The 21,251-nt window shown below is 57.3% G+C and overlaps 8 protein-coding genes across 8 annotated transcripts, besides 2 other annotated features; all 8 read left to right on the forward strand.

The window, feature by feature from the left end:
• Window positions 1-793: 793 nt before the first annotated feature.
• Window positions 794-1,711, forward strand: LPMP_333330 (hypothetical protein; the record flags this gene model as incomplete). Its single annotated transcript, XM_010704119.1, has 1 exon — window positions 794-1,711. One exon carries the CDS (start codon window positions 794-796, stop codon window positions 1,709-1,711), a length of 918 nt encoding a protein of 305 aa, XP_010702421.1.
• Window positions 1,712-2,400: 689 nt separating this feature from the next.
• Window positions 2,401-5,346, forward strand: LPMP_333340 (hypothetical protein; the record flags this gene model as incomplete). Its single annotated transcript, XM_010704120.1, has 1 exon — window positions 2,401-5,346. The coding sequence occupies one exon, from the start codon at window positions 2,401-2,403 to the stop codon at window positions 5,344-5,346; it is 2,946 nt and encodes a 981-aa protein (XP_010702422.1).
• Window positions 5,347-6,413: 1,067 nt separating this feature from the next.
• Window positions 6,414-6,889: a repeat region.
• Window positions 6,890-7,225: 336 nt separating this feature from the next.
• Window positions 7,226-8,836, forward strand: LPMP_333350 (hypothetical protein; the record flags this gene model as incomplete). Its single annotated transcript, XM_010704121.1, has 1 exon — window positions 7,226-8,836. The coding sequence occupies one exon, from the start codon at window positions 7,226-7,228 to the stop codon at window positions 8,834-8,836; it is 1,611 nt and encodes a 536-aa protein (XP_010702423.1).
• A 634-nt stretch (window positions 8,837-9,470) lies between these two features.
• LPMP_333360 (60S ribosomal protein L44, putative) lies at window positions 9,471-9,791 on the forward strand (the record flags this gene model as incomplete). Its single annotated transcript, XM_010704122.1, has 1 exon — window positions 9,471-9,791. One exon carries the CDS (start codon window positions 9,471-9,473, stop codon window positions 9,789-9,791), a length of 321 nt encoding a protein of 106 aa, XP_010702424.1.
• A 601-nt stretch (window positions 9,792-10,392) lies between these two features.
• LPMP_333370 (h1 histone-like protein) lies at window positions 10,393-10,806 on the forward strand (the record flags this gene model as incomplete). Its single annotated transcript, XM_010704123.1, has 1 exon — window positions 10,393-10,806. One exon carries the CDS (start codon window positions 10,393-10,395, stop codon window positions 10,804-10,806), a length of 414 nt encoding a protein of 137 aa, XP_010702425.1.
• Window positions 10,807-12,783: 1,977 nt separating this feature from the next.
• On the forward strand, window positions 12,784-13,773 carry LPMP_333380 (hypothetical protein; the record flags this gene model as incomplete). Its single annotated transcript, XM_010704124.1, has 1 exon — window positions 12,784-13,773. One exon carries the CDS (start codon window positions 12,784-12,786, stop codon window positions 13,771-13,773), a length of 990 nt encoding a protein of 329 aa, XP_010702426.1.
• A 1,176-nt stretch (window positions 13,774-14,949) lies between these two features.
• Window positions 14,950-17,799, forward strand: LPMP_333390 (ABC transporter family-like protein; the record flags this gene model as incomplete). Its single annotated transcript, XM_010704125.1, has 1 exon — window positions 14,950-17,799. The coding sequence occupies one exon, from the start codon at window positions 14,950-14,952 to the stop codon at window positions 17,797-17,799; it is 2,850 nt and encodes a 949-aa protein (XP_010702427.1).
• Window positions 17,800-18,219: 420 nt separating this feature from the next.
• LPMP_333400 (delta-12 fatty acid desaturase) lies at window positions 18,220-19,404 on the forward strand (the record flags this gene model as incomplete). The annotated part of the gene is made up of 1 exon (XM_010704126.1): window positions 18,220-19,404. One exon carries the CDS (start codon window positions 18,220-18,222, stop codon window positions 19,402-19,404), a length of 1,185 nt encoding a protein of 394 aa, XP_010702428.1.
• A 729-nt stretch (window positions 19,405-20,133) lies between these two features.
• Window positions 20,134-20,411: a repeat region.
• Window positions 20,412-21,251: the final 840 nt, after the last annotated feature.

The following is a 21,251-nucleotide window of genomic DNA, read 5'->3' on the forward strand; positions in this document are numbered from 1 at the left end:
CACAATGGTGGCTGCTCATTTCACTTTCTTCTGTTGCTCACTTAGGGGGGCTTCTGCTTTCCCTTCTCTTTCGGTCTGCACGGAAGAATAAGTCTCTCTTACAGTCTTTTGTGTGCGTGTTGTGTGTTAGGGGAGGGCGAAGTTGGCTCAGTGTTCTCGTGTAGGATTGGGCTCTCGTATGGGAAAAGACGATAACCGACGGAATGCGATGAGCGATACAAGTCGCAGAGGACTGCAAAGTCGTAGTTCACCGACCTGGTGGCAACTTGTGCCACGGTGTGGGACATTTTACGTCCAGAAGTTATCTTTAGGGGTGGGTGGGTGGGTGGAATGGACTGCCTGAACTTGATGTTCTTTGCACGGATGTGCTTGTCGATGACTCCGTAGCTCTGACACCACAATCGCGCTGTTACCGCACCACCTCCATCTTGATGTACCTGTGCGCCGTAGGATTTTATCACTGCAAACACGCTTCCTGTTGCACCGCTTTTTTTTTCCTCTCTGTGTCTCTCTACCGTCATCTGAGGTCGCCTATCTTGGCGAGACCATCATGGTCGATATGCCGTCCATACCATCGCGCATGCGTGGGTATTATGTCTTCTTCACAGGTGGAAGAATTTCGCCTTTGCGGTGTATGTGTGTGTGTCTTGTTGTCGTGTGGGTCAGCCCTACTGTGCAGTCGTCGCCGCCGCCGTACATTTCACCTTCGTGTCAAGTACATTTTCATCCCTGACCAACCATTATTTTGCTTACCCGTAAGTGAAACTGGTGTTGGCTGAGGTGTCGAGCAGAGATGCTGAAACTCCGAGGCCTGGTGCGCGTAAAGACTGGCGCTGCAGAGCGCTACCTGCTCCCAGTCTGTCTGACAGCGCAGTGCTACACCGCCTCAGCACCTGGAAAGTGGAAGTGCGCATGCGGCCTCCACAACTTCGACTTTCATTCCGAATGCTACAGCTGCCACGAGAAGCGCACCGACACTCCTACCGCAAAAACTGTTTCACCGTTGTCGCTTCTCGGCGATGTGCAGCTGGAGGATGGCGACTTTGCAGAGGTGCACTCCAGCAGCACTGAAAGGGATAAAGTGCATTCTGTTGAAGGTGTATGGATATGTCCAGCCTGCTACACCGTTAACGGCTCCCAACGCGTGGCGTGCACATACTGTCGGGAGATGCGACCGCTCTTGCAGCCACGCGGTGCAGCAGGGACGCCAATGGACACCCACGCAAGGCGCTTTGGAAAGGTTGCCGTGGCCTCTTCCCCCCCGCCAACGGTGTCGAGTTCGGCAGTAGCGGCGATGACTGATTTCTCTTCTGAGCTCTCTGACGATTTCGTTCCTCAGCAGCCATTCAAGAAGGGCGACTGGTACTGTGCCTGTGGCGTGCATAACTTCTCGCGCAACATGCACTGCCGCAAGTGCCACGAGCCTCGCACACCGAGCTCATCCGCAACGCCAAAGGAAGGGCTCTTGGTGAGCCGACCTGGTGATTGGGAATGCCTAAAGTGCAAAATGTACAACTTCTCTTGGCGCACGGTGTGTAAGCGCTGCAACGAAGCGCAGCCGCTGCCTAACGCAGCGCCCTTCTCCGCTCCGCCAGACTCCGACGTGCCGACAGGAATGGCGGCCGGTTGGGTTTGTCAAGCATGTCACTCCCTCAACCCTGCCGACGATGCTGTCCTGTGCGTGATTTGTGGAAGTCCAAAGCGGGCGTAAAGGTGCGCGGTAGATCTTCGGGCCAACTGCCGACGTCTCGTTGTGGTGTTACATAAGTATTACCTGTACGGTACACATGTGTGAGGACAAAGCGGGTCCTGAATTGCGCGTGGTGTCCTCGCCAGTCAAGGAGCCAGCAGAGTGAGCTTAGCGCTCCTCCGTTGAGTTTTGTTCTCTTTTCTCTAACATGCGCACTTTTCACACAGCTCCTCACAGACATACAGGCATAGGCGTAGGTACAGGCACATCCACAACGAACCAGTGACACGGCGTGTGCTCACGGGTGTGGCGTTGGAAAGGGGACACTCGCCACCTCTACGCACACTCTTTAGGCGTGTGCTCTCACGTTTGACGGTCGCGCGCGTCACATGGTTTCCGCACGCTGTGAATCTCCACATGGAGCGAAGAGTTGGGTAGCGGCCAAGGCAGTGCTGTCGCCCTTGAGCATCCTCGTCTCTTTTTTATCTGCCACTTTCTGCATCCCCCTCGCGCTTTCATCCTTTGCGTTCTGTCCACCTTCGAAGTGTGTGTGCCTAAGCAGCACGGAAGTCGATTGTTTTTGGAGGAGGGGGGGCTATTACACTGTGTTTGCTCATCTCCTCGTCTCCAGTAAGTCTCACACGCACTTCACTAAAAAGTACCTACGCACACACGCGCACGAGTGTAGCCACCTTCGCAGTACTGCAACAATGAACCACTCAAGCAGTATACCGTTTGACGCTTTTCATGTCGTGACGTGGTCTTGCTTCATTGAACAGGATGACCCGCGCATGATTACTTGTGAGCTGCGCAGAGAGCTAGAGTCAGCTTTTGAGGTGTACCCTTACTCAGCCAAGTGCCGGCAGTCGTTGCTGAGTTCCCTGATCTTGTGGGCTGGCTTAGCACGTGCGCAGCGTCACGTAATTCAGTGGAACTCGACAGACAACATCAATCTCGGGCAGGGGCTAATCCAGCACCTGTTCGACCTCACAGCCGAGATGCAAGGCATCAACACGGATACCATCTATGCCGCTCTACGGGCAGAGCGGCATCCCTTTCTAAAGGAGGTATACAAGGTTCAGCAGGCCCGCGGCGTGGTCGATGGGATGTGGCGTGGGTCGGACAGATGTGCTACCACTGAAACAAAGCGTGACGATACCCGCCCCACCATCCCCACGCTGCACACAGAGCCTTTGATGCCAATGTCGCCTCGGTCACCAACAGCGCTTCGTGAATCGCAGTCAAGAGAAGAGCAGCTTCCAAGGCCCTCCGCGGAGATTTACCCGTGCGTGCCGACACCGCTCACGAACAAAGCCTCACCATCGACAACGATGCTCTATCCAGTAGGTTACTGTGATAATGAAACTCTGCAGAAGGCCGCGGACATCCGTAGCGGGGTCTTAAGCGCGAAGCTACTGAAGGACACCACTGCCTGCGGTCCCACCAAGAGACCCCCGGTCTCACTTCCGTCGGCAAGCAAAATCGTAGCTAACCACGCAAATGACAAACCGTTACGGTGGAAAGGGGATTCTGCTAAGCCGGCCGACGTATTCGCTGCGCCTTCGCTCATTCGTGACTCCCTTCTACCGGAATCAGTGCCATCGGCAGCGATCTATCGTCTCATCCACGCAGTCGACACTGCACCCTCAGTTTCGTCGACGAAAGGCGTCGTTGCCAAACCCCTTGCAAGGAACGGCGAGGCCAAACCTACCGCAAGCAGTAAATTTGCTACACGTTTGCCTGCGAAAGCGGATGTCAATCCAACATCCGCAACAAAGCCGAAGGTAGCCGCGGCCGCCCCACTGTTACCCGCGCCATCGGCCGCAAAGGAGCCAACCCCTTACGTCCCAAAGAAAGTGACGTACGTCTACACCGATTCTGACGACTCCGATGACGTCACCTCGTCTGCTGTAGTGCACGACACTAACGCCAGCGCCTCCGCTTCCGGTTTGGCCCTGCCGACGCCGGTCACAGAAGCGCTGCTCAAGTACGGTGATGGCAAGAGCGCGGATCTGATGCAGGCCTTCTGGAACGATCTTCCTGCTGACCCCGATGGGGTGTCAGTCTGGTTTGGACGCTGCCTGGCCATCACGGAGGATGACCGCCAAGTACCCCTGATGGCCGCCGCGTCGCCTCCTCTGTGTCTCGACAAAGTCAAGCAGCGAATGCAGTCGAAAGTTGCTAAGAGACTGGACCAGCTCTTTCAGTATCTCCACGCGGAGGCGCCGACCCCACTTCCTCCGCGCAACGAAGTCGCAGCGCTGCTCTCAGCACGCGACATTGAGCAGCTGGAGGCGGCCAAACTGATTCGACCGTGCAAACAAAGTGCAGGTCCTGACACTGTGCTCGCCTTCACGGTGGTTGAGAAGGCCACAACAAATGCACGACGGCGCTTTCTGACGTGGCCACGAGGCAGCAACCAGCACACCATCGATAGCGGCTATGAGTCGCACATCCCGCTGCACCACATCTCCACGTACCTGGACGCCGTAAATGAGTCATGCGGCATTGTGCAGAGCATCCCGGGTTGCTTTGATCAGGTGCTCCTGCCCCCTGACCTACAGGAGCGTTTTGTCTTCACGGACGCTCGTGATCATCGGTGGTGCCTGACGCGACTGCCACTCGGCCACACTGTGTCCATGGAAATTGTGCAGATCATTGTCTCCACACTGAGCGGCCACCCTTCGTATACGCTGCAGTCCTACGCGGCAGCCAACGCGGTGCGCATCGATGTGTGGGTGTACACCGCCCGTCTGTGCGGCCCCGCGAAGGATGTCCAGGCAGCGAGTGCGGCGCTGCGGGCCGCGTGCGACGAGTGCGGTGCCATCGTGACGACGTCTTGGCGTGATGTCCTCACTTCTGACTACAACTTTCTTGGGGTGCATTTTGATCACTCAGCGCACGAGGTTTCTGTTGCCTCCGACATTCTGAGCCGTGTAGATCTGCCGAGTGTAAGCATCTCGACGCGGGACTTGGAGCGTCAATACACGCAGCTCCTTTTCTGCTCTTCCACGCTACGCGTCGCCGCTTCGGGGTACTACACGGTGCTGACTGAAGTATGCCACCGACTCGGCGTGCTGCAGCTGCACCCTCAGCAGCTGCACACACCGTCTGAGCTACTCCCAGGCGTATACATGCAACTGCAGAAGTGGCGCGAGGCCGTCTTGAAGAATACGCCCCGCCACGTCGAAGCGGTGACATCGCCATCTATGTCGCTGTTTGTGGTGCTGAATAAGGAGAACTGTCAGGCCGTGCTTGTTTCTCAGGAAACGCAGGAGACTTGGAACGCGTCGATGGAGTTGGAGGACACGCTCGGGACCAGAGTCGCGTCAGTCGCTGTCACACGTGCCGTGGTATGCTTTCAACCGTGCATCGAGAAGGGCACGCATCTGAAGATTAAGGTCATCGGCGGCGAAGCTAAGGGACCCAACGGCAAGCCCATCTACGAAAGTGAGCCCGAGGACAGTATCGCTGTGTGCATTCGTACGCACCTGGTGGCGCGCATCTTTTCCTTCGAGGTGGCTTACCTGAAGATGCCGGGGTCAGCAGGCGGTGTCGCTGGTGATACGGCCGCTTGTAACGATGCACAGATGGGAGCAAATCGCCGCTTGATCGCTCCCCCCTCCTCTCCCCCACCCACATACACCCCGAGTTAAAGCGCATGCCAGGCTGAGCTACTCAGCCGGCGCAATCGGAACGCCAGTGCATCGTGGAGGGCGGAAAGATTCTACTTCACCTTCCCACTGCGAAAGTGTTTTGCTCTCCTGTAGAAGTCTCCGCGTTTTAGTTTAGGTAGAGTCCGACTGCAACGTACATGTGGCTTGGGTGTCCAAGGCAGCTCTCTTTCATCTGTCCTGTGTTGAGGGAGATGCTAACTGGTCTCACCATCGTGCCAGTGAGCGCAAGCCAGTCCCACTCGCCTCCAGCCCCCGTCGTGTGAGCCACCGGGCGAGATAGGACTGAGAAGGAAGGGATGGACCCTGCACTTTCGTAAAAGTTACTCAAAAGAGAAGCGGAGGCTCTGTGAGAACGAAACACGGAAGCCATTTTTCTCTGCCTGACGACGCTCAACTCACCTTGACGTCGCTCTTAACAGGTTAGAGAACGAGACAGAACACCTCAGCTCAGGAGTGGCCTTTTCCTCTCCCCCTCTGCTCTCGCTGACCTCACGACAGCGAGAGCGGAAGTATTCGCGAAGACAGCAAAAATTCCACAAGAATTTTGCGCTGTGCTTCATCAGCTTCGCATAGGGAAAAAGTCTGTGCCTGTGATTCAAGTACAGTTTGGTTGTGTTCTTGTGACCTCTTTGCTTCTCGCTTCCCTCTCTTCGCTCCAGCACCCGTCTTGCATCGCTCGTCCTCTCCTTCCTCTGGACTCTGCCCCCACTCTCCCTATCTCACCACCTTCCACCTACTCGCCCTTCGATCTTTTCTGCACGCCTGCAGACTGGAGAAAACAGTTGCTCCGCAAGGCCGTTGCGCCCGCGCCAAGGATGGGCAGTTAAGATGATTGCAGCGCAGGAAGAGGTCGTGGCGTGTATGGCAGCCGCGACGAGGGGGATACAGCGAGGGATAGCAGAGTGACAGGATAGGTGACGCGAGTAGGTGAATGAAAGGTTTCGCGAACAAGGAGGCAAAAAGAGGGTAAAGGAAGAAGGAAAAGAGGATCGAAACGGTTACTCGTTTGTGTTCTTGCTAGTAGCCCATGGTTACGAGGGATGCACCTGTGCGTGGGGAAAAGCCTGGCAGCCCCCGTCACCCTTCCTCACCACCCGTGCCGTTGCAGAATCACTTCTCAGGGTGATAGGGTCAAGCACCCTATGATGTGGGGAGGTGAGAGCGGTGTATTGCTACCGATGCCGGTGGTCAGGTTCTAATTGGCGTTATGTCGGGGAGATCCACTGCAGTGAGTACCCTTGTGCCATTCATGCGATGAGCAGAGTGCTAGCGTGACTCGGGCGTCTCTCTGCCGGCCACCACCGTCCACTGGTGTGGGGAGTGTACGCCACCCTGATGAGTGCGCCAAGTGGCGACCTGCGAGGCGGGGAAAACAGAGTTTGAGGCAGAGACTGTGTTCCCATGGCGGGGAGGGGGGTATTGCTGTGCCGCATTTCCACGGTTTCCTCGCACCACGCGATGGGTGAATGATAGGTTGGTGGAGGAGTGTAGTTTGACGACTGTTCTATGGCAGAATAGGCACCTCCAGGAATAATGCTCTTAGGCTCTGTGTTTTTGATTCCCACGCCCTTCACTGGTTCCCCTCTCCACCCCTTCGGCACTCATCATCACAGTGTAGTGTACCAATGTCGTCGGCATAGCTACACCTGTTGCTTACAGGCACCCCTTGGCGTGTTTTGATTGTAGCGCTGTTCCTTCTCCTCGGCGATGCAGGACGCGGCGGGTGGACGACAAACTCTCTCTTCCAACTTCTCTCTCCGTCTGCCCCCCTCACCCTCTTCTCTGTGGTGGCGACCGATGGTATCTTGCATACACACACAGGTTATACCAAGACCGAGTGCGCAATTGCGTGCCTGCGATGTTCCCTTATGGCTACTCCATCGTGAGAACGCAGCGATCTGCGCTCGAGGAGGCGTACAACAAAAAGAAGGAGTACCTCAATGCTCGCGTCGCGCCTCTCTACGCATCGACCAATCCAGCGTCGCTCTGGAACGCGATTGTGAAGTACCGCCTCGTGGAGGAGAGCGGAGGCGGCGAATCTGTGGACACGTATGACGAACTGGCGTTGACGTACGAAGGCTACCGACATATGGTTTATGACGTGCTCTTCCACGTCACACCCGACGAGGATGCAGCCGCTGATGCGCAGGTGCGGGAGTGGCGTCGCAGTGTTTACTTTCACCACCCTTTCCTTTCACCGGCCACGTTTTTGGCCTTTGCGCGGTCGTCGCGCGGCGCCGTGCCAGCGGTTCCCCTCTACGCCTTTGCCGCCAAGCGCTTGCTTTTGTTTCGCATTCGAGTCGAACTGGAGCTGAACGCCTCAGCGCCGCCGCCGATCTTTGTGGATCGCGCGCGGCGCGCCATCGGCGGTCGTCTCCCGTGCCCGCCGAGTGCGTCGTCTCCACTATCGAATGGGCTGACGCAGGAAGACATTGAAATGTTCATCTCCGACCTCGTCCCCAACCTGCGCCTCGTACGCGACATGCCGCCTTGGATGCTGCCGTACTACCTGTGTCACGCATCCCGCAAGTTCATGTTCATGTGCGACACGCGTGGCGTTGGAGCGATCCCCATTGACGCCTTCATGAAGAGTGAGGTGTTCTCCGAGCTGCTGCGCATGTTCGAGAGCGATACGCAGGACGCCATCATCACCTTCCCGAACGGCTGCATCGTCGAGGTGCCGGCTACCTTTGCGTCACCGGCAGCAGAAGCCGACGACACCGTTGCGGCTCTTGTGCTCTCCTATGAGGGTGAAGGCAACGCGCTCTCGAACGTCTATGAACTGCAGCTGCTGGATGGAGAGGTGAAGGTTCAGGTGCCACGGGAGCAGCTCTACTGGAGCCCTGCCTCGATGGACTACGTGCAGGCTGAGCTGCTAAGCATGGACAACTGGTTCTCTCTTGCACTGATGAGCCGCATCTACGAGCACTTTACCACCCTCGACGCCGACGGCGATGGCGTTCTGACTCGCGAGGAGCTGTCCCACTACAGCAACGACAGCTTCACGCAGCTCTCGATTCAGCGCGTGTTTGAGTGCCACGTGAATCACAGCGGCACCCGCCACATCATGGATTACAAGACGTACTTGAACTTTGTTATTGCCACAGAGCACGCTGCGACACGGCCGGCGATGCGGTATATTTGGGCCCTATTAGACCTAGACGGCACTAAAACACACATCAAAATCTCAACGCTGCACTGTTTCTGCAAAGAGATCGCGAGCGAGCTGCTCGCCAACGGCCTTATGGTGGACATCTCGGCGCAGTCGATTCTGTCTGAAATTGTGGACATGATCAATCCCGCCTGGCATGAATGGGTGACGTTTGAGGACATTGAGAGGTCCGGCCAGCAGGCCACCGTTCTCCCTATTCTCTTGAGTTATCGCAACTTTTATGCCTACGACTGCCGTGAGCAGACAGCGGCGGCCGCTAACGACGGTTACGCAGACATTCCTGAGCTATTAAGATAGAGAGGTGATGCACGAGCGAGACCGTGCCAGCGGATATGTAAGGAGAGAGGGGAGGGGGGGGGGGGACTGCCCGTCTCTCTTCACCGCACGAGAACTCAGTCCTCCTTCTCGTCGCTGGTATTGAAGTTCGAATGGATCGAGCATACATTTTTTTCCGTTCCTCTGTACCACCCCCGTATGCGAGTCCGGGTCGTGTGCGCGTGACATGGTGCGCCCACTCGCTCTCCTTTGCTTTAATACTCGCTGTGGTTGGATGTAGTTGCTCTTCTCGTGACGCATTTTATACAAACGTCACACACCCACACTCGCCTCTTTCCCTTTCCCCCTTCCGCCACGGTTTTCGTCAGTACCGTTCAAACTGACGCGCCTGTTGCTCCCCGTTCGAGAACACAGCTGCACCCCCCTCCCTGCGGAGAACGAGACAGTGCATTGTTGTGCGCGCTGTCGGGGCATTATGATGCATGTCCTAGTCGCGTGTAACTTCATCATCTTTCCTTCTCTCACGTTCCCCCACTCATATTCGCGCATACATGCCGGCGCTCGCTTACCCTTTTCCTTGTGCGTCTCCTCGCCTCTCACTGTGTGGGACACTGCACACCATCAACAGCACTTTCGCAGAGAGTGGCGAAACACAATGGTAAACTATCCTAAGAAGAAGGTGATGCACTGCGACGACGCGCGGTGCAACGCGCACAAGTCGTTCAAGGTAGTGCAGTACAAGGCTGGCAAGGCGCGCCTTTTTGCTCGCGGGAAGCGTCGTTACGACCGCAAGCAGTCTGGCTATGGTGGCCAGACCAAGCCTGTCTTCCACAAGAAAGCCAAGACGACCAAGAAGATTGTGCTCAAGCTCCAGTGCTCTGGCTGCAAGTCCATTCGCCAAGTTGTCCTTAAGCGCACGAAGCACTTTGAGCTGAACGACAAGAAGAAGACCGGCAACAAGGACCCCACCTGGTAAACCACTCGCGCTCCCTGTACCCTCCGCACGCACAACAAATGCCGCCTCTGCATCGTGTCTTTGTTTTGTTTTTGCTTTCTGATTTCAACCCTCTCCTTCGCTTTTCCTCAACGTGATCAACGTAGTAAGGACATCAGCAAGCAGCGGAATTTCCCATCGAGAGGTCTTCGGCGCCTTCCTCTCCCCGCTCCGTCATCTCACAATGCCCTCTGCAGGCGGCCTTGATAGGCGCCAGTATTGTGGGTAGCGTGGCCGCAGTTGAATGCCTGCAATCACCGCGTCTCCTTCCTTTTGCCACAACGTTGCTCTCACGGCGTCATGTACTCCATGAGCGCAGGGTTGCTGGGACCTCTGCACCTCTCTGCAGGCGTACCTGTGCACCCAAACGCGACAACTGCCTTCTTTGGTCGAGTGCCTCCGCTCATTCATGCAGCTTCTCCTCTCCCCCTCTCTGCTCTTACCTCTTCCCGCCCTCTCTCCGCAACGTCTGCATCTTCCTGTGTCCCCTGCACCGCTAGTATGCCTCACTCGTTGTCTTACTCGCATACCAACACCCCTGCCAATTTATTTTCGTGCGCGCCCTGCATTTCCGAGAAGCACGATGTTCCGCTTCACGCTCCGCAACCTTGCCCGCAAGGCTCCCGCCAAGGCTGGGAGCAAGATTGCTGCCACCGTCTCCACCGCCACCGCCGCCTACCACACTGCGCCGGCTGTTGCTCAGACGGGGGTGAACATTCCGCCGATCCCGGGAGTGCGCAGCGTCCGCGCGTTCCGCTCGCAGAAAATGGCCGCATTGCAGCCGCAGCCTGTACTCCCTGCCGGCAAGAAGGCCGCTGCCCCAAAAGATCCGAAGCAGGTCAAAGCGGCTGTGAAGCCTCGATCATCGAAGAAGACCATGGCGCCAGAGAAGACCGCTGTGCTCGTGAAGGAGCTTCAGGCGAAGAAGACCAAGACGCCAAAAATCGCCGCTAAAGTGATCTCCAAGCGGGCTAAAGTCAGAAAGGTGCGCAAGTAAGTGCGCTTTTCATCCAGGTCAGGTGGTGTAGCAGACGGCTTTGGTGAGAGGAGCGAGATACGAAGGAAGCAACACAACACTGATCGCGATTAGAGCAGTTGAGACAGTCTCGGCCTCATTCACAGTCACTTTGCGTGTGCTTTCGCTGTGACTCGCACGTCACCACTTCCCCCCCACCCCCTACGCACCCCTCCCTTCTCCAGGGACGTTGTCGCAGTGAGCCTAATGCCCACCGCTTTCATAGATTACCCACCGTATTTTCTTTTTCCCTTTTCGTCTTACCCCATTTAACGTTAGTTCGCTTGCGAACTCATTCTGGCCCGGGCCAGTGCATTGACGGCCACTGTCTGTCCCTCCCTGATAGAGCGTGTGTACGGGTGCGCGTCGTTGTGCCCACGTGCGTTTTTTTTTTTTCATGTTTTGGTTCTTTTTTTATCTGTTGCTGTTCTGGTGTAGTGTGCGTGCCCCTAACTGATCGATGAGTTGGTTTCATGGATGCGTGGGGCGGTGGACGTGGGTGGGTCATTACCCTCAGCTCACTCCTTTGCCCCGTCTTCCCTTTTAGTCATGTCGCGCATGGCACATCTCTCACTCGTATCTCGCTACTTCGCACCCTCGCACGCGCTCACCGTTGCGGTCTAGCAGCATCTCCAGATCGTGCGTTTTTCAATCTCGCAGTGCGTGTGCATCTGTGCTCGTGTTCTTGTATTAGGTCTGTAGACATGGGTGTCGATCCCGGTCCGCTAGATCTGGGCCTCCGCACTTTGTGACAATAAGCCCCTTCCCCTGACGCTCCTTTTCCCTGCGACCCTCTCTCCCTCTCGTCCTCTCTCCCCTCAGAGACGTACGTGAAGTCGCAGCGAGGGAAAGCAAGAGAGGACGAGAGGGAGAGAGGGCCGCTTAGGGGGAGAAAAAGGCATAGAAGTGATAATGCAACACGGGTGCACAACTCGCTCTACGAAGAAACATCTCCAGCATAGGGGCAGCTGCGCACGTCGACGACCAGGACAAATACGACGCGTGATGCATATCAACTGCATCTTGGCGCTTCACACGATCGTGCCGCCTTCCTCCTCCCCCCTCTCTCCCTTCTTGTCCCGTTTGCCTCTTCCTCTGACGAGGACGGTTTCAAGATGATATGCTTGTCCGTGCGTGCGTCAAGACGTATACAGATGCCTCTCCCGCTAACTGCGAAGCACGAGTCGCGTTTTTTCCTCGCTGAGCTGACCGTGGTGCTGCCAAAGTGGTTTCTCTTATCTGAAAGCCCTCCGTTTCCCTTCACCACCCCACCACCCTCGTAAGCACCAATAGCACAGCAATCCTGATTTGGTGCGTACCTGTCTGTCTGCACGTGCGTTGCAATTGCGGACAGCCATCGAGGTGCGAGTCCATTCCATAGACCCATCAACAGAAGCCAGGAGAAGCTTAGTCTACAAGAGCACGGCATCACTTGGTGGTCCTGTCGCTACTGCTATACACCCAACCTTACCTCTCCCACCCCCTCACCTTTCTGGAGTGGTCTCTTTCTCTCTCCACGGGTCGATTTCTGCTTTATTGCTTTAACTGCTTGCTATCCACATTTTGAAAGGGATGCTGAGAACGCTGTTCTTGTTGGGTGGGCGCGTCCGGCGATCACCCGTCCTCCGAACAGGCACTAAGGCTGGCGCTAAAGACCCCAAAGCGGCGGCGCGAGCGGCCCGCCACCAGTCGGAAAGGGCGGCTGAGAAACAGTTTTTGAGGCTCGTCTTCACCGCCCAGGCTCGACGACAACGTCAAATCTCCGACGCCATAAAGAGAGCCGCGAAAACCAAGTTCGACGAAGCGGCGGTGCCGAAGAGCGACGCGCGCTACGTCCGAAATCGAAAAATTGCACAAGCGGAGCTTGCAGCAGTGCAGAAGGAAGTTGCGCAGAGTGAGGCTGTGGCTAGAAAAGTAAATGCGGTGCCTCCCCCGAGAGAGAAACCCGCGAGGCGCGCCATGGAACGTCTTTCGCGGGAGGCCGTCGTGAGCTGCGATAAGAAGCAGAAGTCACGAGAGGAACGCTTCGCTGCCTCCCTGCAACGGCGTTTGGAGCGACGCAAGGCGCGTGTCGATGCGCTTGTCGCGAAGGCGGTGAAGGCGGAAGCCACAGCCAAGGCAAAGGAGGAAGCCCTTGCTAAGGCTGAGATGAGTGCCAAAGCGGATCAACAATCCGAGGAAACTATTCGCCAGCGCCAGGAGCAACGGGCTGCGCGCGTCAAGGGGCTTGTGGAAAGCCGCACAAAAGCATCGACAGCGGAGGCCGAAGTCGGCAGCTTGAGTGTTGGAAAACAGCTCACCGGGGAGCTTCACCCGGCTATGGAGGACCAAGATGCACGCATTGAGGCCATTATCGCGGAGATTCTTAATGTAGAAAAGGCCTCTGACAACGACGAGAACGCGGAAACGCTGGCGGCGGAACGGACGGCGGCTGCCTCGACTAGTCGCAGGTCGGGGCGCAAGGCGAAGACTACTGCCGTGGTACTGCTGGAAACCCCTGCTGTTGCCACCTCCACGGCAGAGGTGCCGCAAGAGTCGATGCCTGTGGAAGCGGAAGCGGCAGAGGCATCTCTGGAGGAGGCTACCACGCCACAAATGCAGGGCCGACCTGTATCAGCACAGCCGCAAGCAACTACCGATGTGTCGACTGCAGCACCAGTGGAGGCTGTTGAGGAAGCAGTGGCAACAATGTCAGAAGTGCAGGAGCTACGCGTCGATGCTGAACTGCCACCCTCACCACCAATGCCGCTTTCGTCCGCCACTGCCGAACCGAAGGAACTGGCGAGCGCGCATGAAGATTTTGTGGCGCACTTAGAGAAGGCGAAGGAGCGCACCACAGCACCACTGTTGACCCGCATCCCACCAGCACCGAGCGCCCCCGCCTCGTCACCAACGCCCCCGAGGACCTGGATGGTGGCCGAGAATTCAACAGGGCTCTTCCGCTTGTAGACAAAGACGTGTGACCCTGCCTGCCTTGTCATTTTGGGTGTACCCCCCATTGCGCAAATTGGGCGCGGTCACTTCGAGCGTGTGCCATTAGATATTTCAATAGAGTGAAGGAAGATCGTTCTAGGATCTTTGGATGCTTGCCACACTATTAAGAAAGCCTGTGCAGCATCGCTTCTCCCCCCCCCCTCCAGCTGTGCGCTGACTGTGTACCTGTGCGTGTGTCTGTTTATGTCTCTGTGTGTGTGTGTTACGACTGCGCTTTGCTTCCACCATCACGGGGTAAGAGCCTCTAGCCAATGCCTCCCTCTCTCACCTTCTTTCCTCGTCTTACAGGCGAAACGGACGGGCTGGCTTTCCTTACGGGGTGCGATAGATGCTGCGGTGAATGTGGGCCTTGTGGTGTTGAGGTCGCCTCCGGGACGACGCGCACTCCCTTGTTGTCATCGTCTTTTTGTGCGTGTGTAGTGGGCTGCCGATAAGCACTGGCGTAAGGGTGTTCGCGTGTGTGTATTTGGGGAGATGATTAGAGGGGTGGTGCGGCGTGCAGCCGCCTTGTCCACCTCCGCGTCACCTATCGCCATGTGTGCTGTATTGATGCGCCTTTGTCTTCTTTTTTGGGGTTTCTCCTCCTCTCCCTCAATTGCACCGCTCATACACAGCAAGGTGCGATTCTCTACATCATAGAAATCTGCGCGCCCGAGTGCTCTCAATGGAAACAGAAGTGATCATATTAGCGATGAGGAAAGACGCTCGACTTCTTACTACTATGTGCGAACCGTGGAGATGCTTCGTCGATGGTCTCCCACACAGAGGCCCTGTAGTCCTCAGTGAGGTATCTCTGCTGACTAGTCGTAGGGGACGATAGTGTGCACGTGCGGATGTGTTCCTGTCGCCAAGCTGCGCGACGCAACATCGCTTTTGTTTCTGTCTATCATGCGTGCACGGCTTTCTGCGCAAGTCGGTCCGTGTTGCGCACCAAGTCTTCTTCTGTGGCAAGTGTTGCCCTCTTTGCCCTTCTCCCTCTTGTGCCTTTTTGTCTTTTGCCCACGACACTGCGCTTACCCTCTGTGGAGAGTTTTGGGGTGCTCGTCATGCACTCTTTTGCCCCCTCCCCACTCCCTCCTCACACAGACTAGCTGCAACGCCTCCTGTCGCTAAGCTTCTCGTGCTGTAAGAATGGGCCTCGCCGACGCGCCGTGGTTTGCCATCCCACTTGCCACCGCCACGACTGTGAGAGTGGCGACGACAATCGTAAACTTCAGAAACCGTCGCGAACTGCAGCGGCGGGCAGGCTCGAAAGCTGCACGTGATGCCGAGTCTCTTATTGGCGCGGTTGCCCACCTCGCTGCCCACACTGAGGACTGCACCTACCCCTCAACCGAGAATTCTACGGCGGCAGTGATCGACCTGAACACCATACCCCGGCGCATCGTGGTGTCTCATGCGCGACTACGCAGTCTCAGTTGCAGTTTACTCCCCCTCTTTGACTGCTACGCTGTTGCGTGTCGCTGCGGTACGGTTCCAGATGCAGTGAAAGCGGATGTGTGGAATTGCCTCTGCGCGGTTGTGGAAGCGCACATAAAGGCGTACGTCAGCGCCAGTGCTCTATCAGCAAACATCTCTGAGGCTTCCACCGCTCTGGCTGTGTGCGAGCTTCTTGCGGGACGGCGCTATCATGTGTCACGCTTCCTGGAACCTACTCGAGCTTCCTCAGGTCTACTGCTCGGCTCGCCTCCGCGGCATCTTCTTGTCGAAGCAGTGCGCAAACATCGTGACGAGTGCAGCACCCTGCGCTCCCTTACTCTCTTCGTACGCCTTCTCCACGCCACGTGCACGCTTCCTGAGCAGCTGCTCCTCGCCCTCCTTGCTATTGTGAACATCACGTACATTTCGCGACATGTGTGCAGTACGTCGTCCGAAACGGTGCCGTCGGCGCTCCGCTACACCGTAGATGTCCTAAATCAAGCTACAGCGACCGGCACGGCACACTATTGTACGTGGAGAGCGTTTGTGAGGCAGGTGGTGACGTCGTCACCGGGACGCATGTTAGCCAGCACCACCCTCGGTATCGTCGTTTCGCACCTGTTCACCTGCGCCAAAGAAGCCGCATCAGATGCCGTGCTGCGCCACTTCCACATGACCCTCAAGACGGACACAGTGCTGGCGCTCACGCGGTTCGACTTTGTTGCGGACACACATTGGCCCCTGCCCGGCCGCGTGTACAGTGCACTCGCTGTGGTCACTAACTTCTCTTTCGCCGACGTTGACCGCTTGCTGGATGTGGTGGTAGAACGCGTGCAGCGGTGGCGCACCGTGTGGCGGATCCCTGTTGCATGCGCGGTGGGGTGGCTGACGCGTCAAGGACTGGACTGGCTGCAGCGGTGCTGGACACGTGCCTGCCTCATGACGTCGTTTGTGGCCTGCTACGGGGCCGGCGGGCGGGGGTGCTGCGCAGCCCCCCGCGAGCGACCGGGCGGCTCCCAGCGCTGCCCACCACCGCCCCCATGCCGCCCGCATTACGGCCTCCAAGTCCTGCTACTTGCTGCTGCATCTCCTTCTGGCGCGATATTCTCTCCCTCTGCGGTGGTGCAGCGGCTGGCGGAGCATACTAGCTGGCCACTCGCGCCGCGCCCCTGCCTCACGGCGACGGAGCGGGTGTTACAAGCCGTCTCCACTGCTGACGGGGCTGCCGAGGTTCTCCGCGCTCGGTACGACGCCGTACGTGAGCTCTGTATATCGCCTACGGAGGAAGCGCAAGCGGCGGACTCCTTTGCCGCCACCTTGAGTCTACGGCGTGCGAACGGAGACGGCGCATTGGGGCTCTCGAGCTGGTCGCCGGACCTGGCGGTGGACGTGATGATCCTTGGAGGCAACCTTCTGGAAGAGGTAATTGACAAGGCGCTGTCAACCTGCAATGGCGTCCCAATTATGGCGGCTGTTGCCGCAACGGAGACTCCATTGCGGCAACCGCACGACGCACCGTCACCGCCGCCGGAGGATGTCGTGTCGGCCGTCTACGGTGTGACCAGAGTGGCGGACAGTGGCGCTGTATTCGTCATGCCGCCGGCGCGATGGTGGTCGCCGATGTCGTCTTTCCAATTCGATGTGCAAACAGCTCAGTTGCGCTATCACGAGCACGAGACGTATGCACAGAGCATGGCAACTCTCGTGCACGTACAGCACACGCATCAACCCACCCTCGACAGGCAGCTGTGGGCGCACTACAACACACCGCCATCCTTGCTGCACCTAAGCGGTGGCACCAGCGCTGCCTGGCGTGTGACATTCGATCACGTGTTCTTCCGCTATCCCGGCACAGAGCATGATGTGCTGCACGACGTCACTTTCGATGTCGTGGCCGGTGGCTTCCTCGGCATTGTGGGCTACAGTGGGGCCGGGAAGAGTACGCTGCTGTTGCTTCTTTCCCGCGTCTACGCGCCGACGCGAGGGCACATCCGCATCAACGGCTACCCAATCGAGTGCATGCCGCCGCGCGCGCTTCGTCGCCGACTCGGGCACTGCTGGGAAGGCGCCCGCGGCACCTGTTTTTTGGAGGGTATAAGCGTGGAGCGCAACGTAGCGTACGGCCACCTAGCGGCGGCCTCTGTCGGCGCCGTCACCGCAGCTCTCGAACAGGCCTGCGTGGATACGGCGGTTGCTGCACGCCCCAACGGGTTGAGGGAGCCGCTGCGGTGCAGCGAGTGGAGTGGTGGCGAGGTGGCACGACTCATGCTGGCTCGTGCGCTTATGGTGCCTGTAGACGAAGCGGGTATTTACATGTTCGATGAGTGCACCAACGCCCTGGACTCGGTGACGGAGGCCAAGGTGTTTTCAAGCCACCTGTATCGACGGGGGAACGCCACGCGCGTTATAGTGTCTCATCGCCTAGCCTCGGTCCGCGCGGCGGACGAAATTCTCGTTCTCGCGCATGGGCGCATCGTGGAGCGAGGCACGTGGACGCAGCTTCTCCGCGGTGGCGACGACTCTCTCTTCTGCACCCTCTACCGTGCGCAGACCGTGAGCTAACGACGAGTCGGTGGAAAGACAGAAGAGTTGAAGGGTTCCCTTTACTTTTTTTTTCTCCTGCAGACGAGCGTTTGTTTGCACTTTTGACGCTGATCGCGCTCCTTTCCTGCTGCTACTCCCCGTACTCCCCACCTAGCATGATGAGGGAACCCACAGCTGAACTGCGAAAAGCAAAACACATCGTAGCACACGAGAAAAGACCCTCCTGTAGCTTGGGACAATCACGATGCCGCTCTGTCGGCCTCTTTGCCCGTTGTCACACCGCCTATTTCCCATCCTCTCTATCCGACACTTTCTCTCTCCTGCACCACACAGTTTCACTCGCCACAGCCGCCGCTGCTTTGTCTACCTGCGCCGAACTTTGCCTTTTGACGACACTTTCGCCCTTTCCTATTTTCCCACGCCTCCCCACCCGCCACTATGAAGTCTGTCTTGAAAGCTGGCTTGCACAAGGACGTCAACGTCCTGGTGCCGTCAGCGGAGCTCACGATCAAGCAGATCCAGGACCAAATCCCCCCCGAGTACTTTGAGCGCTCCACGATGCGGAGCATGTACTACGTTCTCCGCGACATCTGCCAGCTGCTCGTCACGTACTTGATCATGTATCGGGCAGTGGTGCCGGTGCTGACCCGCTTTGAAAGCCGTGTGTACGAAGCCGCTTGCGCCGACTGGGCCAGCTGGACACTCGTCAGCGCTGCAAAGCTGGCTGCGTGGAACGTGTTTTGGTTTGTTCAGGGCCTTAACAGCACCGCCCTCTGGGTGCTCGCCCACGAGTGCGGCCACCAGGCCTTCAGCCCCTATCGCTCACTGAATAACATTGTTGGTCTCGTCCTCCACTCGGCCATTCTCGTCCCGTACCACAGCTGGCGCATCAGCCATGGCAACCACCACAAGCACACAAACCACCTCACCAAGGATACCGTATTCGTGCCGCGCAAGGAGAGCAAAGTGATCGACTTTATTGACGAGACGCCGCTGGTGATGCTGTGGAATATGTTTGTGATGTTTGTTTTCGGCTGGCCCGGGTATCTGCTCTTCAACGTGGCGAGCCAGGATTACGGTCGACGCACCAACCACTTTGAGCCCTCATCGCCGCTCTTTCGCAAAGACGATGCGCACGATATTGTGATCTCTGACTTCGGCATCTTTGCCACACTCAGCGTTTTGGGCTTCTGCACCTACCAGTACGGCGCCTACAACGTCTTTTGCTGGTACGTCGTGCCCTACCTCTGGACGAACTTCTGGCTTGTGTACATCACCTACCTGCAGCACTCCGACATCCGCATCCCGCACTACAACCACGAGCACTGGACGTTTGTGCGCGGCGCCATCGCGGCTGTGGACCGTGACTACGGCTTCATTCTGAACGAGTGGTTGCACCACATCAACGACTCCCACGTCGTGCACCACCTCTTCAGCCAGATGCCTTTCTACCACGCGATTATGGTTACACGACATCATATCAAGGACATCCTCGGCGACGCCTACGTGGAAGACAGTCGCCCCTTGCTTCAGGCGCTCTACAAGACCTGGACCGAGTGCGTCTACGTCGTCCCGTCTGAGGGTGTCAGCTTGTTCTACGGCTTCAACAAGAAGCGCGCGTAGTTAGCAGGACGGATGGAGCCTTCGGTCGGCATCTCACCCGAGGTTTTTAAGGAGACTGCTTGGGTCTTTTCGTCGCACTCTCAAACCCCCTGTCGCTGCGGACGTCTCTCTGCCTTCTGGCCGCATGATGCACGGTTGTCCACTCAAACAACAGGGACACCCCTCAAAAGAAGAAAAACGCACCGAAATCGGGAAAGATGAGGTCCGACGGCACGGGTAGCGAGTGAAGAGACCTAGCGCATAATAATGCACTTATATATTTTTACCTGGGCCTCGCGCCCTCCGTATTCATGTTTATTTTTCTCCTTTTCGGAATCCGATGACCCTTTCCGCCTGCCCCTCGGGGGATGAGGGGTGGCGCCCCCTCCCCCTCCCCGTTACCAAACCGCCCGCGGCAACGCCCCACCCACCGTGGCGCCGGTGCCCAAGCTATCCAGCGGATGGTCAAAGCACACGGCCCTGGGGGAAGCGAAAGATGCGCACATCGCTGCTTATCTCCTGCTGCCGTGGCGTGCTGCATTCGCGGAACGTATCCAGAGGTCTGCAGAGCACAAGTGGACAGAAAGGCGCAAAGATATCCATACAAAGAAGTCTCCACTCTTCACGTGGGCGACACCCCCTACAACGGAGCAGGTGGACTGGTACGGCGCAGATGATGGAGGCACGAGGGCACCTGCTCTAATACTACCGGCGAGTCTAGCAGATAGCACTGCCAAGCATATTTACATGATATTAGGAGATGCCATCGCTTGATGCAACGGAGCGAGAAGCAGTGCATGCGAGCCGGGGTTGTCGGGTCCGTAGAAGGTCATGGCTTGCAGCTGCCCAACTTCCTGACGGGGGTGTCCCCTAGCAGGCGCCGAGACCACTACCCGCTACCCGTGCGACAAACTCCACCACGACTGCTGTCAGGCTGGGCTGTGGGCGCGGGCCTGTCGCGTCAAGACATGCGGTCTACCCGAGTCACTACTGCGCTGATGACAAAGCATGTTAGCGAGGGCAGGACGGCGCCTTCCCTGAATGGCCAGGGTTGAGGTGCAGTGCCGTAGGGGTAGAAATACTCCGGCTCTCTCTGCGTCGATGTGCTCACCTGTTCCCGGCTGAAGAAGCACGTTGAACAGAGGTGGGCGCCTCCCAGCTTGTTAGACCCATGCTCTGTGGTGTCGCTGCAGCGAGCGGCTCGCCAGTTACGCATGCTAAAACGGCGGGTACACTAGCGACTTCAGCTACCATATTCCCAGTTGTTGGTGCTTTATAGTGCTCGTGCACATGCGAATCAGGAGGGTAATCCGCTTGTTTTCCGGCGTGCAGTCAGCGCTCTAGCCTGCGCTGCGAAGAGCATAATGCAGTACTGAATCCGCCGCGGTCGTGATGCGTTAGCGAATTCATCAAGAAGTATTGCCGCCTTCTCGTAGAGGAAATGCCCTCCTGGCAAACGCCAGGAGGCGTACGAGGCGCATCCTTCCATGTATCCAGGAGCGCTTCGAAGATGACATGAATAGGTGGTACTCCATGTGGCACTGGCACCCGCCACCTCATTGACCGAGATGCGCCGACAAATGCGATAAAGGTGACGAACACAAGAAGGCGGCGCCCGTGACAGTGTATTCTGTTGGGGGAGTACACGCTGCTACACGAAAGGCCTTTTCGTCTCTTATTTCATATCTGCCTATCCACACGCCAGGATGCTCTGTGCCTGCGTCGGTAGAGCACTCACCTGTGGTTCTCCTCAGTCAATCCAATCTGCTGTGTGGCAAGGTCTCTTCTTCGTGTAGTGTACAAGTGGGAAGAAAAAATACGACCGCCGCAGTGATACGCTTCATAATGAGTGCGGATGTTGGTTTTCT

Source organism: Leishmania panamensis (genome assembly GCF_000755165.1).
Source record: "Leishmania panamensis strain MHOM/PA/94/PSC-1 chromosome 33 sequence".
In the NCBI taxonomy this organism is placed as follows: Eukaryota; Euglenozoa; class Kinetoplastea; order Trypanosomatida; family Trypanosomatidae; genus Leishmania; species Leishmania panamensis.